At 30.8% G+C, this 13,911-nt stretch overlaps 1 protein-coding gene across 1 annotated transcript in view; it reads left to right on the top strand.

The window, feature by feature from the left end:
* LOC106461743 (spectrin beta chain, non-erythrocytic 1-like) overlaps nt 1-13,911 on the top strand; it is a 156,572-nt gene that overhangs the window by 127,103 nt on the left and 15,558 nt on the right. The window contains 10 exon segments of the mRNA XM_013921591.2: nt 2,479-2,742; nt 4,073-4,357; nt 4,736-4,861; nt 6,721-6,851; nt 7,591-7,777; nt 8,908-9,108; nt 10,050-10,145; nt 10,680-10,814; nt 11,224-11,406; nt 12,508-12,699. Of these exon segments, the coding sequence (XP_013777045.2) occupies nt 2,479-2,742; nt 4,073-4,357; nt 4,736-4,861; nt 6,721-6,851; nt 7,591-7,777; nt 8,908-9,108; nt 10,050-10,145; nt 10,680-10,814; nt 11,224-11,406; nt 12,508-12,699 (1,800 nt within the window).

Genomic DNA, 13,911 nt, shown 5'->3' with positions numbered 1-13,911 from the left:
ATTATGCATTGTTATACTGATTCATACATACTACTATAAGTCTATCTATTTACCTAGAATTGCAAGTTAAAGTTTAAAAAAACCTATATTTAGTGTGACAAAATGTTGGTCTGGCTGCTGCCCAGTCAGCCAGATCTATTCCAGCACACGTGTAGTTAAAATTCATAATTCATGGGTGAAATTTTTTTTGTCTGTGAAAATGGCCTTCCTTGGGCATGATTACAAATAGTGATTTAAATTCAATGTGAAATAAACACATTTTGACTTTTATTTCTAACACTGTTCTAATCTTTATTTGTCTAAACTTCCAACTATTTTCATTTGTGCAAGGAAAGGGCCATAATTGATTAATTCAGTGATATGTTTTTGTTTTTTTATATGGAGCTAATGTTTAAAAAGTTAATTGGGTATTCATGTAAAAAGTTTGAGGTTGGTCTATCTGGTGATATTACAAGTTGTAAATGATTCCTGGATTTTTTTTTCTACAAACTCAAGTTAAAATTTGATTCTGAAAGTTGTCCAAACAGGCACAGAATACATTTACAACTCTAGTGCTTTTGGGTGTCTCAGTGACTTCTAAACTCTCAATGAATAGATTTGTTTCAGTCACAATGGCCATTGGACACTTGTACTCATGTTAATTAGAAAATCTGATTTTTAGCAGTGTTTACTAAAAGCTTGCCAAATTTTGTGAAAATACACTAACTATGTTAAAAGTTATAATATATATATATATAGTTTCATGGTTATATGGTGGTTGAAAGGTTGATCAAAAAAATGAACAAGCCCATATAGATAGGGTAGATCCTCTAACTACGGGCCTAGATCTTCTGTGCATGTCACATTTCCCACAGTTACATTCAAAATTTAAACAACTTTGTTATTAATGTATGTCAATAGAATTAAATTAAAGTGTAGTTTATAATTCAGATTTTTATATTATCTAAGTTTTAATTTATTAATTTCAAATAGAAAAATATTTAAAAAAAATATCATTCTTCTTTTCTTTTTATCACATGATACATCTGCATTTTGAATTCTCCTCTTATTATTTGAATAACTTGAATAATATAACAACTACACTATCTGGCTTATCCTAGACACAGTCTATAAAAAATTCCAAGGTCAAATGTACAGGTTCAAACTGCAAACTTTTTCCTGTAGTGAGAAATAAATATATCTCCTCAACCCATCACAGAACCCTTGCCCAATTATGAAAGCTATTTTAAACTTCAAGCCTTCAATGGTCATTTTTGAAATTGACATCAATAGGCATTAAACTAGTATATGATTTCATTAGGTACATGTTAGTAAGTGGGTTGATGTTCATAGCATTTAAAAATGTTTTTAATTTAAATAGCTTAGTTAGAAAACCAGTTAAATTATAGTTGTTTTTGGATAGTCTGCTTCAGTATTTTATGTTTTAAAATGCATAATTAAAAGGTAAGTTAATTTGTTTGACAAAAACTTCAAAAAAAAAATATTAGGCTTATTATGGGTGTATGAGTTCAAAGTTGCACATGCGTGTATGTAAGTGTATGGACATCTGCTTATGTGATGTGTTGCTCTTTTGGCATGAAAAAATTGGAAGTTATGTAGAAGCCAGATAATGAAGTTATACTATTAAAATAAAATATATGCAAAAAGTTGAAATTCTGAAGACAATGAAATTCAAGATATGGCAACAAATAATTTAAAGAGTATTGTTCATCTTAATTCCTAATTTTCAAAATTTCATATCACTGTACATTGATGATTTAGCTAGTCAGTTTTAGGGTATAGAAAAAAGATAAAGTATGAACTTTAAAAACTTGATATTTAGAAAGCTTTAGATGTTAAGGAAATATGAAAACTGGAAGATGAAAAGTATTTTTATTCTTTAGAATAAAAATCACCTTGCAATTAGATTGACTTAGTGAAAGCTTTGAAAATTATGACAAGTTTTTACTGTAAATACTTTATTAAAAAATCTGATTTTTTATGTATAACAGTATTACTTAAAGCTTACTGCATATTATAAAGATACACAAAGTACATTCAAAGTTGTAGTATGAGAAGCGATGGGAAATAATTTGTATACATGTGTATGCTTTGACTTTATTAACAAGTGAATCATTTACTTGTACTTTATTTGAAAAATTTTCTTGTTTTATATTTAAAAAAAAGTTGAAAAAGGCCATCTTGTAAAAAAAATACTTAATTTAAAAAAAAATTTTTTTGTCATTGAAATATTGAAAAAGTTATAGTTTGTTAGAATTGTTATTGACCACATTTCACCATTAAGAGTAAAAAATCTTGTCACATCACACTTTTTTTAGTATTAAATAAACTATCACATGATGATGTAATTTCTGAATTTGTACCTGTTTTTTGGTGTGTCGTTTTGTTGTTTGTTATAAATGGCAGAAAGTTAGGATCTTATGTCAGATTATTATGCTCTAATTTCATTAAGATAAAAACTTTCTTCATTAATTTCAGGATTCTATGGCTGGAGTAGAGTCTTTGATAAGAAAACATGATAACTTTGAGAAAAAAATGTTTGCCCAGAGTGAAAAGGTTGACCAGTTTGAAAAATCAACAAAAAAACTCTTAGATAATGGTCATTATGATGCTGATGCAATTCGTAGTAGGTGTCGGAGTATTTGTCAGCGTCGAGATAAGCTTAAAGAAAATTCTTCTACAAGAAAGAAGCTGTTGCAAGAGTCAAAGCAGTTTCAGCAGTTTTTAAGAAATGTATACGAAGTGAGTTGTTTGAAATTCTTCACTTAGTCCTTTATTTTGAAAGTAAGCATGTCTAATGAAGGTGGATTGCCACGTGAATTTGAATGTTAGCAATATGATGTGTTGTGCATATATGTGTGTTATAAACCACACTATGTTAACAGATGTACGCTGTCAGACTATAATTCTACAGAAGATGTCCTAAAATTTTGAATTTCACGTAAATGTAAATAATAAAATGTTAATGCTTCTGAAGAAATAAACTTCAGTACCAGTTAAATACAATCAGTAAAGGCAACTAAGAAGTTACGCAATAAAAGTCTTAATATGTTCAAATATAGGTGTCTAGTTTGTAATCATCCAGAGCCAGCACAACATGTTTTGCCACCCTGCATAAATACTGACTGCCTTGCCAATCTCCCAACAAATTTTCTGTGAACCATCTGTATGCAGCAGCAGTATTATACTCTAGCTGTATGCTTTGCTATAGAACACCAATTCTGTCTGACAAGGGATTTTTTAATTGTCCAGGGAGTAGCTGGTGACCAGAAGCAAATTTTTGACTTTATTTTTGTCACCTCTAAAAAACCTGCCTCCTTGTGCAAATGCAGTAACCTATCAAGAAGGTAGTAGTTTACACATCTAAATTGGGAACATCAAGGAAAGCAAAATAAATTAATTAGTGCTGTACAAAATATTGTCAACATCTTACAAATTAATTGATCAAATGTTAATTATTGTATCCATAGATAAATACCTCAACCATACTAAATATACTGTTATAAGAGATGTGTGTGAATTAAAAGAAATATAATGTGTTAGTGTCTTCATGTGAAAATTTAATTTTGGTTTTGATGTTCGTGTTTGTGGTATTAGTTCACTTAGATATTAATGTTTTTTTCCTTTTTTTAAGTTGATTTTGCTTTAATTTGTAATGTTCATTTTCATCAGAACTTAAGCCTGGCATTGCTTGGTGGTTAGGGTGCTTGACTCGCAAGTTCAAATGCCTGTCATCAAACATCCTCATTCATTCAGCTGTGATGGTCAGTCATATTATTTATTGGTAAAATGGTAGCCCAAGAGCCAGCAGTGGATGGTGTTGACTAGCTGCCTTCCCTCTAGTCTGTCACTAGCACAAATAGCCATTGTATAGTTTTATGTGAAATTCAACACAAACCAATCAAACAATCTTCAGAACTTCAGATTGAATAAAATCTAGTGTATAATATCTTAATACAATATCCTGAATGAAATGAATTAGATTATTATACTTTTAGAGACTTGGAAATGCACTAATAAAAATACAAAGTTGAATTAGAATATACATATATATTTTTTTTTGGCTCATCAGGTAGATAACTGGATAAATGAGAAACTTCAAATAGCTACGGATGAATCGTACTTGGACTTGACAAACTTGATAAGCAAAATCCGAAAACATAGTGCATTTGAGGCTGAAGTAACAGCCAATAAAGATCGTATTGAAGGAATCAAACAGGAGGGTGAGAACATGCGAAATGTAAAACATTTTGCTTCAGATGAAATTGGAACTCAGCTGGCAGATTTAGAAAACTTCTGGAAAGAACTTTTAAATCAGACAGCACTGAAAAAAGAAAGGCTTCAGGATGCTTATCAGGTATTTGAAATATCATATATTAATAGTGAACAGAAACCTAGTACTGCTTGAAGGACTTATGAACAAACATATTATTTGTGACTATATTGTCTCATAATAAAGGCCTTTAAAATACATTTTTTGTAAGAAGTGACACAAAGATGTACTTTTTGATATTGTGTATTTTCTTCCTATAATGTTTGGGCTAAGTTTATATAATGAATTATAATTTTAAACTTAAAAAATATATATGTATATGTGTGTGTATACATATGTTTTTATATATATATTTTATTTGACAGTATTATGTTTTTTTTTCTCAGTATTCCTGTGTAGAAACAAAATGTGAAGTGGAATAAGCTGCAAAGAAACCATGAATAATTATCTGTTTTTTTACAGGCCTTACAGTTCTATCAAATATTGGATGACTTAGAAAAGTGGATGGATGAAGTGGAAACTCAACTACAATCAGAGGATCATGGCAGGGATCTAACAACTGTTCAGAATCTTTTGAAAAAACACCAGGTTTGAGCTTGGTTCTTTGGAATTCTCTTAAATATTCATGTCTTGATGTACATAAAAATCTTTTAATTTTTAATATGGGGGTTTATCCAATGTTTACAAAAGGCTTCACTTAGTTGTGGTTTAACTTAACCTTATTTCATTTTAAAGAAAGTATAATATATTTATATGGATTTGTTCGGACACTGATTTTTAGTAATGATTTTATACAAATTCTCAAATCTTTGCTGAAGTTTTGGATATATTTTAGGTTCTGGAAATATGTTTTTCAAGGAAAACTGTAGATAGCATAAATATGTTTCAAGTTGAACATCAAATTGTTGCCATAGTTTCACTTTTTGTTTTGTTTTTAGAGCTCTTGCATTCAGTGTATGCTTAGTCTAAAATGTTAAAGAATTTAAATTGGCACACGTTAAATACTAGGGTAAAATTATTTTTGAATTTAAGAATTAAGATAGTGCTATAATTCTACACTTCTGAACCACTTAATACTCTAAAAAGAAAAGTAACATCAATAGTTTGAGAAATTTATTATGCCTAATTTAAAACAAGAACCTTCCACAAAACAGCAGGTCAAATAGTTTCTCCAACTGCTGCAACAACACTCTCCACATTTTAGGGCTGTGGGTGCATTGTAAGAGTGATGGTTATTATCAGTTAAATCCAACTATTCCATTAGAGTAACATGAGTTTGTGGTGGGTGTTATTGACTAGTTGCTTTCCCTCTAGTCTATTAACTTAATATTAGGGAGGATAGCACATATAGCCCTCATGTAATTTTGGGAAAATTTCTGATTCCTATTTCAAAATATTGACATTTACCAGATAACTTTTACCTAATGGACAAGGTATGGTCCCATTGAAATATTGTTTTTATAAATTTGTGCAAGATCAAGTTATATTGATAATAGATTACATTTTTCATAAATTCATAATTCATGAAATTTTAAAGGGACAAAAAGTAGCTTATTAGCCCATCAAGGATGTCCCTTCCAGCACCAACTATAACCACTCCTTACTACTCATGTATTCATCCAATCTTTTCTTGAATTCAGTTGAATTTTCTGCCTCCACCACCCTCGAAGTCAGCTCATTCCAAAAGCCAACCACCTTATTTGAAAAGTAATACTGTCTAAACTGCAAATGACTCCTACGGTACCAAAATTTGAATTCATGAATTCTCTGTCTATTATTTTCACTGCTGAACACAAAAAAAGTTTGATGGATCTATATTATTGATACCCTTAATAAGCTTAAACACTCTGACCTTTCTCTTCGGAGAAAACAAGCTTAGAGATTTTAGTCTCTCCTCATAGGACAATCCTACCATCCTAGTAGCTCTTCTCTGAACCTTCTCCAACAATTCAATGTCCTTCTTGAGGAAGGGAGCCCAAAAAAATGAGACCTTATGAGTGATCTATACAGTGAAACAGTAGTATCCCTTGTCTTTATTTATTATTTCTGTAGATGCTACCCAAAATCCTAATAGCCCTATTGCTAACTACAATACACTGTTTAAATGACATAAGTGATTTTTCTATCACAATACCAAGATCTTTTTCTTCAACCACAGTATTTAATGTATTCCCATATAAATTGTAACAATAATTTGAATTGTGAAAACTTACATGCATCACCTTACATTTTAGATAGTTAAACATCATCTGCCATGTATGCCCAATGCATCAAATGAACTAAATCTCCCTGTAAGTCTGCAGCATCTTTGATACAGTTAGCCACTCCAAAAATCTTAACGTTATTAAAGTGTATTTCTTAAAATAAACACTAATTCACCAAAATTGATGATATTAAAGAAAAGAAAAAAGTTACCCATGTTGTAAAAATAGTGATACTTTTGACAGACATTAGAGGTGGACATAAATAATCATGCAGACAACATTGAGCAAGTGAAAGAACAAGCTGAGAGTTTTGCAAGTAACAACCACTTCATGAAGGATGAAATTAATGAAAAGGCTCAAGCTGTTGTGAACAGGTAATAAAAATAAGCTAATCTACAAGAAAAGTTTTAAACTTTAAGTGAAAATAATATTAAGTCTGTATATAAACTACCTCTTATTTAAAACTCTGAAAAAATACAGTTTGAAAAAGTATAGAAAATAAAGAAATGACTATTTGAAACTATGGTAATTGAGTTGCAAATTAAACCAACACTTTGAAGCTTAAGTGTAAAAAAAAAAGTCAAAATTAACACAATGATTTTAATTTTTTTAATTTTATTTTCCTTTCAAGTTATTATGATAAAGGTGATTAAGTTTCAGAAACAACTTCTAAGTGAAGCTGTTAATTGTTTTTAGAAGAAGAACTGACACTGACCCAGCAGATTGGAAATCCTTTTTTTATTTTCAAACTTAACCTTAACTTGTAAAATATTAGTTTATAATTTTAAACATATTACTTTTATAATAAAAAATTAGTGATCTTAAAAATGGGATGAGCATACCAATGTGGCTGTTTTACACTTTGCATTTTACCCATGCAAGATTCAAACCCGAGAGTACTCGCACTACAGATGAGTGCTCTACTAACTGTGCTATAGGGTTAGCCCACTAGCAATTGCTAGCAAATCATTTTTTAACTGTTGAAACTACCACACTAGTTGTGAAGTGAGTTCAGGAGAACTGCTTCGATTTAATATAAATAGTTGGATACAGTTAATTTTCATTTTAACTGATTGCATTTAACTTCACTATTAGAGAATTATTCCCTAACAGGTACAATGGACTTCACGAACCTGTCCAGATTCGACGAGAAAACTTAGAAGAATCTCTGTTACTTCAGCAGTTCCACAGAGATGTGGAAGAGGAACTGATGTGGATTGGTGAAAAAGAAGCTTTAGCTTCATCAACAGATCTTGGAACAAGCTTGACATCAGTTCAGAACTTACAGAAGAAACATCAGGTACATTATGGAAAATGTAGCTAGAATGAAGGTTTTACATTTAATCTTTCTTACTATAGTAGTAATAAAAATATAGTTTATAACTGAAAGAAAAACCTAGAAATGATTCCTATTTTAAACATTATTGAAACTGTTTTTTTCATAATATTTTTAGTAAAGATTTTGGAATATATGACTTATCTTAAGGTTTTCAACGGCTGTTAAACATTTAGGCTATTCTTGTGATTATTTACTGTGAAAGTTTTATGAAAGTACATAATATATCCAAATTAATTGAACTGACTTAATTGTATGAAAAAAAAAATGTGCAAATGGCAAAAACCTATTAATTATATGTTTAGAGACCCCTGAAATAATACTAGATAATAAATAAGTACCAAAGAAAAATATCACATATAAGTAATTAAAAAACAGTTCATTATATACGTATATAAAGGAGTAATAATGGGTTACGTTTTGCCTTTAACATAGGCCTAGCTGGACTTAAGAAACCCCCTTAAGCCTAAAGCAGATGTAATCAAACTTTGCAAGGAAAATCAAAAGAGGTGTCATCAAGTTGTACGTAATAAATGATACTGTAGATCAGTGTTTCTCAACCACTGGTCTATGAGACTTCGTAAACAAAATATCATGAAAAAAAACAAAAACAAATGAAATATTCATATGTTAATGTTTTTTTTATACTTGCGTTTTAGTTCTTCACAGCATTTCAGGGATGCAGTGAGCTGGTCTCTATTATTAAAAAGGTTAAAAAACGATCCTTTAGATACAAGGATATAATAATTTATTAGTGTGTTGTTTTCTTTGATGAAATTATAAGATGTGTATTTAATGATTCATCTTGGATATTGTACAAATACTTTCAAACATGAAGATTTGAAAATAAAACTATTAAAGGAATTTAAGGTTCTACTTCCCAAGAAGTTTGATGAATCAATTTACATGAAAACTTTTTGGAATTCCTCTGTGTTTCTGGACATTGTCAATATTTATCTAACTAGTTTTGAAAGTGCATAATGCTTATACACATTGAGTAATCACACAAGTAATGGAAATTACTCAGTCATTTAAAATGAAAAAAACAGTTGTGGAGAAAGAAATTTTAATGGTTTTTTTAATTATAATTTCAGGCCCTTGTTTCTGAAATCTATGCCCATGAGTCCCTTATTTTAGCAGCTGCCAATAAAGGTCGACAGATGATTCGTAGTAATCATTTTGCATCACGTGACATTGAAACTCAGATACAACAGTTACATGCTAGCTTTGAACATCTTCAAGACATAGCTAGTGTTCGTACACTTCGACTGCAAGATGCACTGGAAGCTCAAATGGTAAATTATTAAGTGTTTATAGACATTTGAAATCAAATGAAATACAGTTGACATTGGTCAAGTGTGACATCATGATGAAATGCCTCAACAGAATTTATGGACTGTATTTATTTTGTACTCATTTATTTGTTTGTTTGTTATGTTTGTCAGACAGATGTACTCTTTACAAATAGGTATGTAATTTGCATTAAAAAGTTTAACTTAAAAAAGAAAATATCTACCAGTTTCAGCAAAATCTCTTTTCTACTAATGTATTTTTCAGAACATTGGTATAATACAATATGGCTAATACTGCCTTATCTAGATGTTTGTTCACACAGTGAGGTTGGATTGGTGTTTAACAGCAATTAGAATATTAAAGAAAACATTAACTTCAATGAGCAGATTAAAACAGTTCCACACTGGTGATAGATACATATCTGACTTTAAGTTAAAAGGTTAAATTTCATTTGTTTTTTTTAAGACATTGCTCAGTAACTCTACAGTTTGAGTGTTTTTGTTGTGTATTTAATTCTCTAGTTTGGATATAGCCATTCAGTCAGCATCTGTAATACTAATGAATATACAATATAAACAAATACAGTAGTTACAAGTTGGCTTAGGAGTAGTAAAATTAAAAACATCTATAACATCCAACAAAACATTTATATTTCTTCAGAGTATTTTGTGCAGTTATGTATTTTTCTTATATTTTTATATTATAAAACTGTGTTCTTAATGTTCGCACTTATTGTCAAAGACATACACTAGAAAACATAGGACCCATTCTTGATTCTTGTCCAGATAAACTGTATAAAATGTGTGTTGTGTCTTTATTCTGGAGTAACAACTTCTGTTGTGTAACATAAGTAATAGAAATATTTAATTTTTCAGTGTTAAATTGTACATTGCTGAAGACAAATACAATGGTTAAATTATGTTTTGTGTCATATTTTTTCAAGTTTTACTCTGAGGTGACTGAAGTGGAAACTTGGTTGAATGATAAGAAGCCTTTGCTGACAAATGCTGACGTTGGAAAGGATGAAGACTCTGTGGAGGTATTTACTATCATTAATTATCCTTAAGTTGTACTTAAATGGGAAATTTAATCATGCTGGTTGAAAATTCTTACTGTAAATATCCTTCAAGAATGAATCATGTTAGTTCAAACTTACTGGAGTATCCTTTGAGTATGAATCATGCAAGTTCAGACTTAGAGAAATATATTTTGAGTATGAATAATGCTAGTTCAGATTTACTGTAAATATCCGCATATTTAAAGTAAGTATGAACTAGTACAATTCATACCTGAAACATGTTTACAATAAGAACTTTCAACAAGCATGATTCATACTCAAATTTAGGTAGGAATAATGCTAGTTTGAAATTCTTAAGATGAATATCCTGCATTTGAAGAAACATTTATGAAGTGTACTTTAATTCTCAGTTTTAATTTATGGGTTTGAACCAACTTAATTAATATCTGTCAAAGCTATTTTGATAAACATTTGTATATTATGTTTTCAATTAATTGTATTTTTATTGAACTAAGATAACAACATTAGCTTTCATTTTCCTTTATTATATTCTAGATATTCATGAAGAAACTGGATGGGCTTCAGAGAGATGTCAAAGCCTTCAAGGACAACATAGGAAAAGTGGAAATTAATGGTCATAAGCTGATTGAAAGAGGTCATTTTGACAGTCAAAACATCCAAGAAAAATTGGTAAGTGATTTAGAGTGGACAGTAAGATTTAAAAACAACACACAACACAAAATTAGTTTTGTATGTTAGTTTTGTTCCTTTTGAATATTACATTAGCTGAAGAATTAACTGTTTATGTTGTTCAGATTAAACAATGCCTACTCACTAGTGATTTGCTAAGCTGCTTTCATAAATATTGTTACCAATGTACTTTGAGATTTACTGCCCACTCACCAGTGTATTTTAAGCTATTCTCAATCTGCTTTAAGCTGTACTCTTATTTTACATTTAAATATAAATAATGGTAATAAAGAGGGTGATCTGAAATATAATATTTGTGATTAAACAGTCCTTGAAGAATGTTTTTTTTGCCATACCTGATATTCATTACTAAATGCTGTTTCTGTACTTATTAATGAATTTTTTAAAGGCATCTATTGATACACAATATAAACAACTAAGAGAACTTTGTGAAGAGAGAGAACAGCGACTTCTGGAAAACAGGGAATATCTGGCATTCCTGCGAGAGGCTGACAAGGTGGAACTTTGGATTGAGAACCAAATGGCAATTACAAATTCTGATGATCTTGGGAAAGATCTTGAACATGTAGAGGTGAGGTGATATTTCAGTTGATTATCATTTGGTGGTTAAATTTAGGCCCTGATGAGTTAAAAGAGAGTTCACCTTCCTTACATAAGTTATGCAGTAGTTGGGGATTTTTGTATCACTAGTCATATAGTGCAGGATTATAGTTTAACTTCATAATTGGCTGGTTTTTGGTTTACCCTAAGAAAAATTAAGATGAGTAAAAAGTCGTGCATCTACATATATTTTGTAATATAGCTTTTACCAATGAAACTGTTCTTATTAGCATGGTGCTGTGTCTGATCAAGGAACTGAAAATAATAGTTTAGTTAGTTTTGTGAATTATGTATGGATTACAAGATTCTAAGCCAATCCGATTCACCCTAGAAACTTTGGGATGTCTCCAGGAATTATTGAAAATGTATCCAATTGAACTTTTAATGACCCAGTCAGTCAAATAATTATTGACTGAATGAAATAGTTTAGCCTTTTTAGCATAAAGAATATATTAAAATACACACTTAAGTTTTCACGTAAAGTATTTTTAAGTACAAGATTTGTGCTTACTGTAGTACAGAAATTTTGTGTATTGATAAATGGGTAAAATAATAAGGGTGGAGCCCACCAGTGGCACAGCAGTATGTCTGCAACTTATAACACTAGAAACCAGGTTTCGATACCCGTAGTGGGCAGATCATAGATAGCCCTTTGTTTAACTTTGTGCTTAATAACAAACAGCAACAATAAGTGTAGAAATGATTTTTAAAAAAAATATAAAAAACAATACTCTTTTTATTTGTGAGTTTGTTCTCATGTTTGCTAGTTACTTCCATATTTAAATTCAAATAGCTTCTTAAGTACTTTACTTTTCAGTGACAGATTATTTAGGAAACAATTTTGAATGAAACTTAAAACGTAATAGGTTAGGCTTAGGTTTTATTGGAAAACATTGTTTGATAATTTCCAAGTAATATATTCAATGTACAAAAACCTTAGCATTTCAATTTCTGTATTTGGTTAGTGCAGTAGCAAATGTAGTTTGAGGATTTTGTTAAAATAATTAACTCCTTCATTCAGTTTCTCAGTGCATTTACAAAAATGGTTCTGTTGTGTTTTACTTCTTTTCAGGTTTTACTACAGAAGTTTGAAGGGTTCCTAATAATTTTGCATTCAAGTGTGGATCGAGTGACGAAAGTGAAGGAGATGGAAGAAAAGCTGCTGAACAAGAGGTACACTCAGGAAGTTCGCATCAAAAACCGTAGCAATGAAATTAGCCAGCTTTGGAACAACCTTGTTGAATCTGCTAACGGAAGACAAGAGGTATGATGTCATTATAATCTATCAAGATGTAGAATTTTGTATTGTAACAAGTTGGGCTGTTTCTCTAGACTATTCAACACTTCCATGTAAAGCTGTAATTAGTAGACTTTCAAAAGATTTAGGCTGAATTTGATATTAGAGAGAAAAATATTACAGAATGAGGTATTATGAAGAATATTGATTGTTCATAATTCTTACTGTAAGCACTTGGAACTTATGAGGTGGTATTCCCTTTGTTCATTTATTTCTGAATAACAACTAATAATAAGTAGAAATATTAATTATGAAGAAAATACTTTTCAGTAGTTTGTTTAGTCTCATGTAACAGGCCAACTTGTAGTGTTTGATTTAAGCTTTGAGCAGAATCTTCAAGTTCCATCCTAGTTTTCAGTTTAATAACTAATTTGTTAGATCTATAAAAACAAAAAATTCAGGTAACATTTAAAAAGATAATTTTTATAACTGTTATAAAGGTTGCCATAAAATTTTTTCTAATTTCTTCTTTTTCTCTGGATTTTCCCTTTAGCAGGGGTCTTTGTTCTTCACGTGTGTTGCCTCTTTATTCATTCCAGGTCTTCTGCAATTCCTTTCTCATTCGTGTTTCATTTAATTCCATCTTTCCAAAGCTTAATTGGCCTTCCCTGTCTTCTCTTGCTGGCTACTGACAGCTCTAATGCCCTCTTTATTGCTTCTTCTTCTTTTCTCTTTAAATGACCAAACTACTTCAGCCTTACTTCTCTTGCTTTTTCCTCTATTCCACAGACATCTGCTGGTTCCTTAATTTCCTTATTTGTTTTCTTTTCTTTCAGTGACACTCTCAACAGCCATCTCAGCATTTTCATTTCTGTTCTTATTAACAAGCCTTCTTTTTTCTTCAGGGTCCAAGTCTCAGCTCTATAGAGGAACACTCATCTAATCACAGTCTTATACACTTTGGCTTTCAGTGCCCTTGGAAACCTTTTGTCACAGATGACTGTGGCTACTTCCTTCCATTTTTTTCCAACCCACATGGATTCTGTGTCTCACAGTGGGCCCGGCATGGCCAGGTGGTTAGGGCACTTGACTGACAATCTGAGGGTTGCAGGTTCGAATCTCCACCCTACCAAACATGCTCAACCTTTCAGTCGTGGGGGCATTATAATGTGTCAGTTAATCCCACTACTCATTGGTAAAAGAGTAGCCCAAGAGTTGGCAGTGGGTGGTGATGACTAG

Source organism: Limulus polyphemus, unplaced genomic scaffold (assembly GCF_000517525.1).
Source record: "Limulus polyphemus unplaced genomic scaffold, Limulus_polyphemus-2.1.2 Scaffold1022, whole genome shotgun sequence".
NCBI classification, from domain to species: Eukaryota; Metazoa; Arthropoda; class Merostomata; order Xiphosura; family Limulidae; genus Limulus; species Limulus polyphemus.
This window is presented reverse-complemented; position numbering and strand designations above follow the sequence as displayed.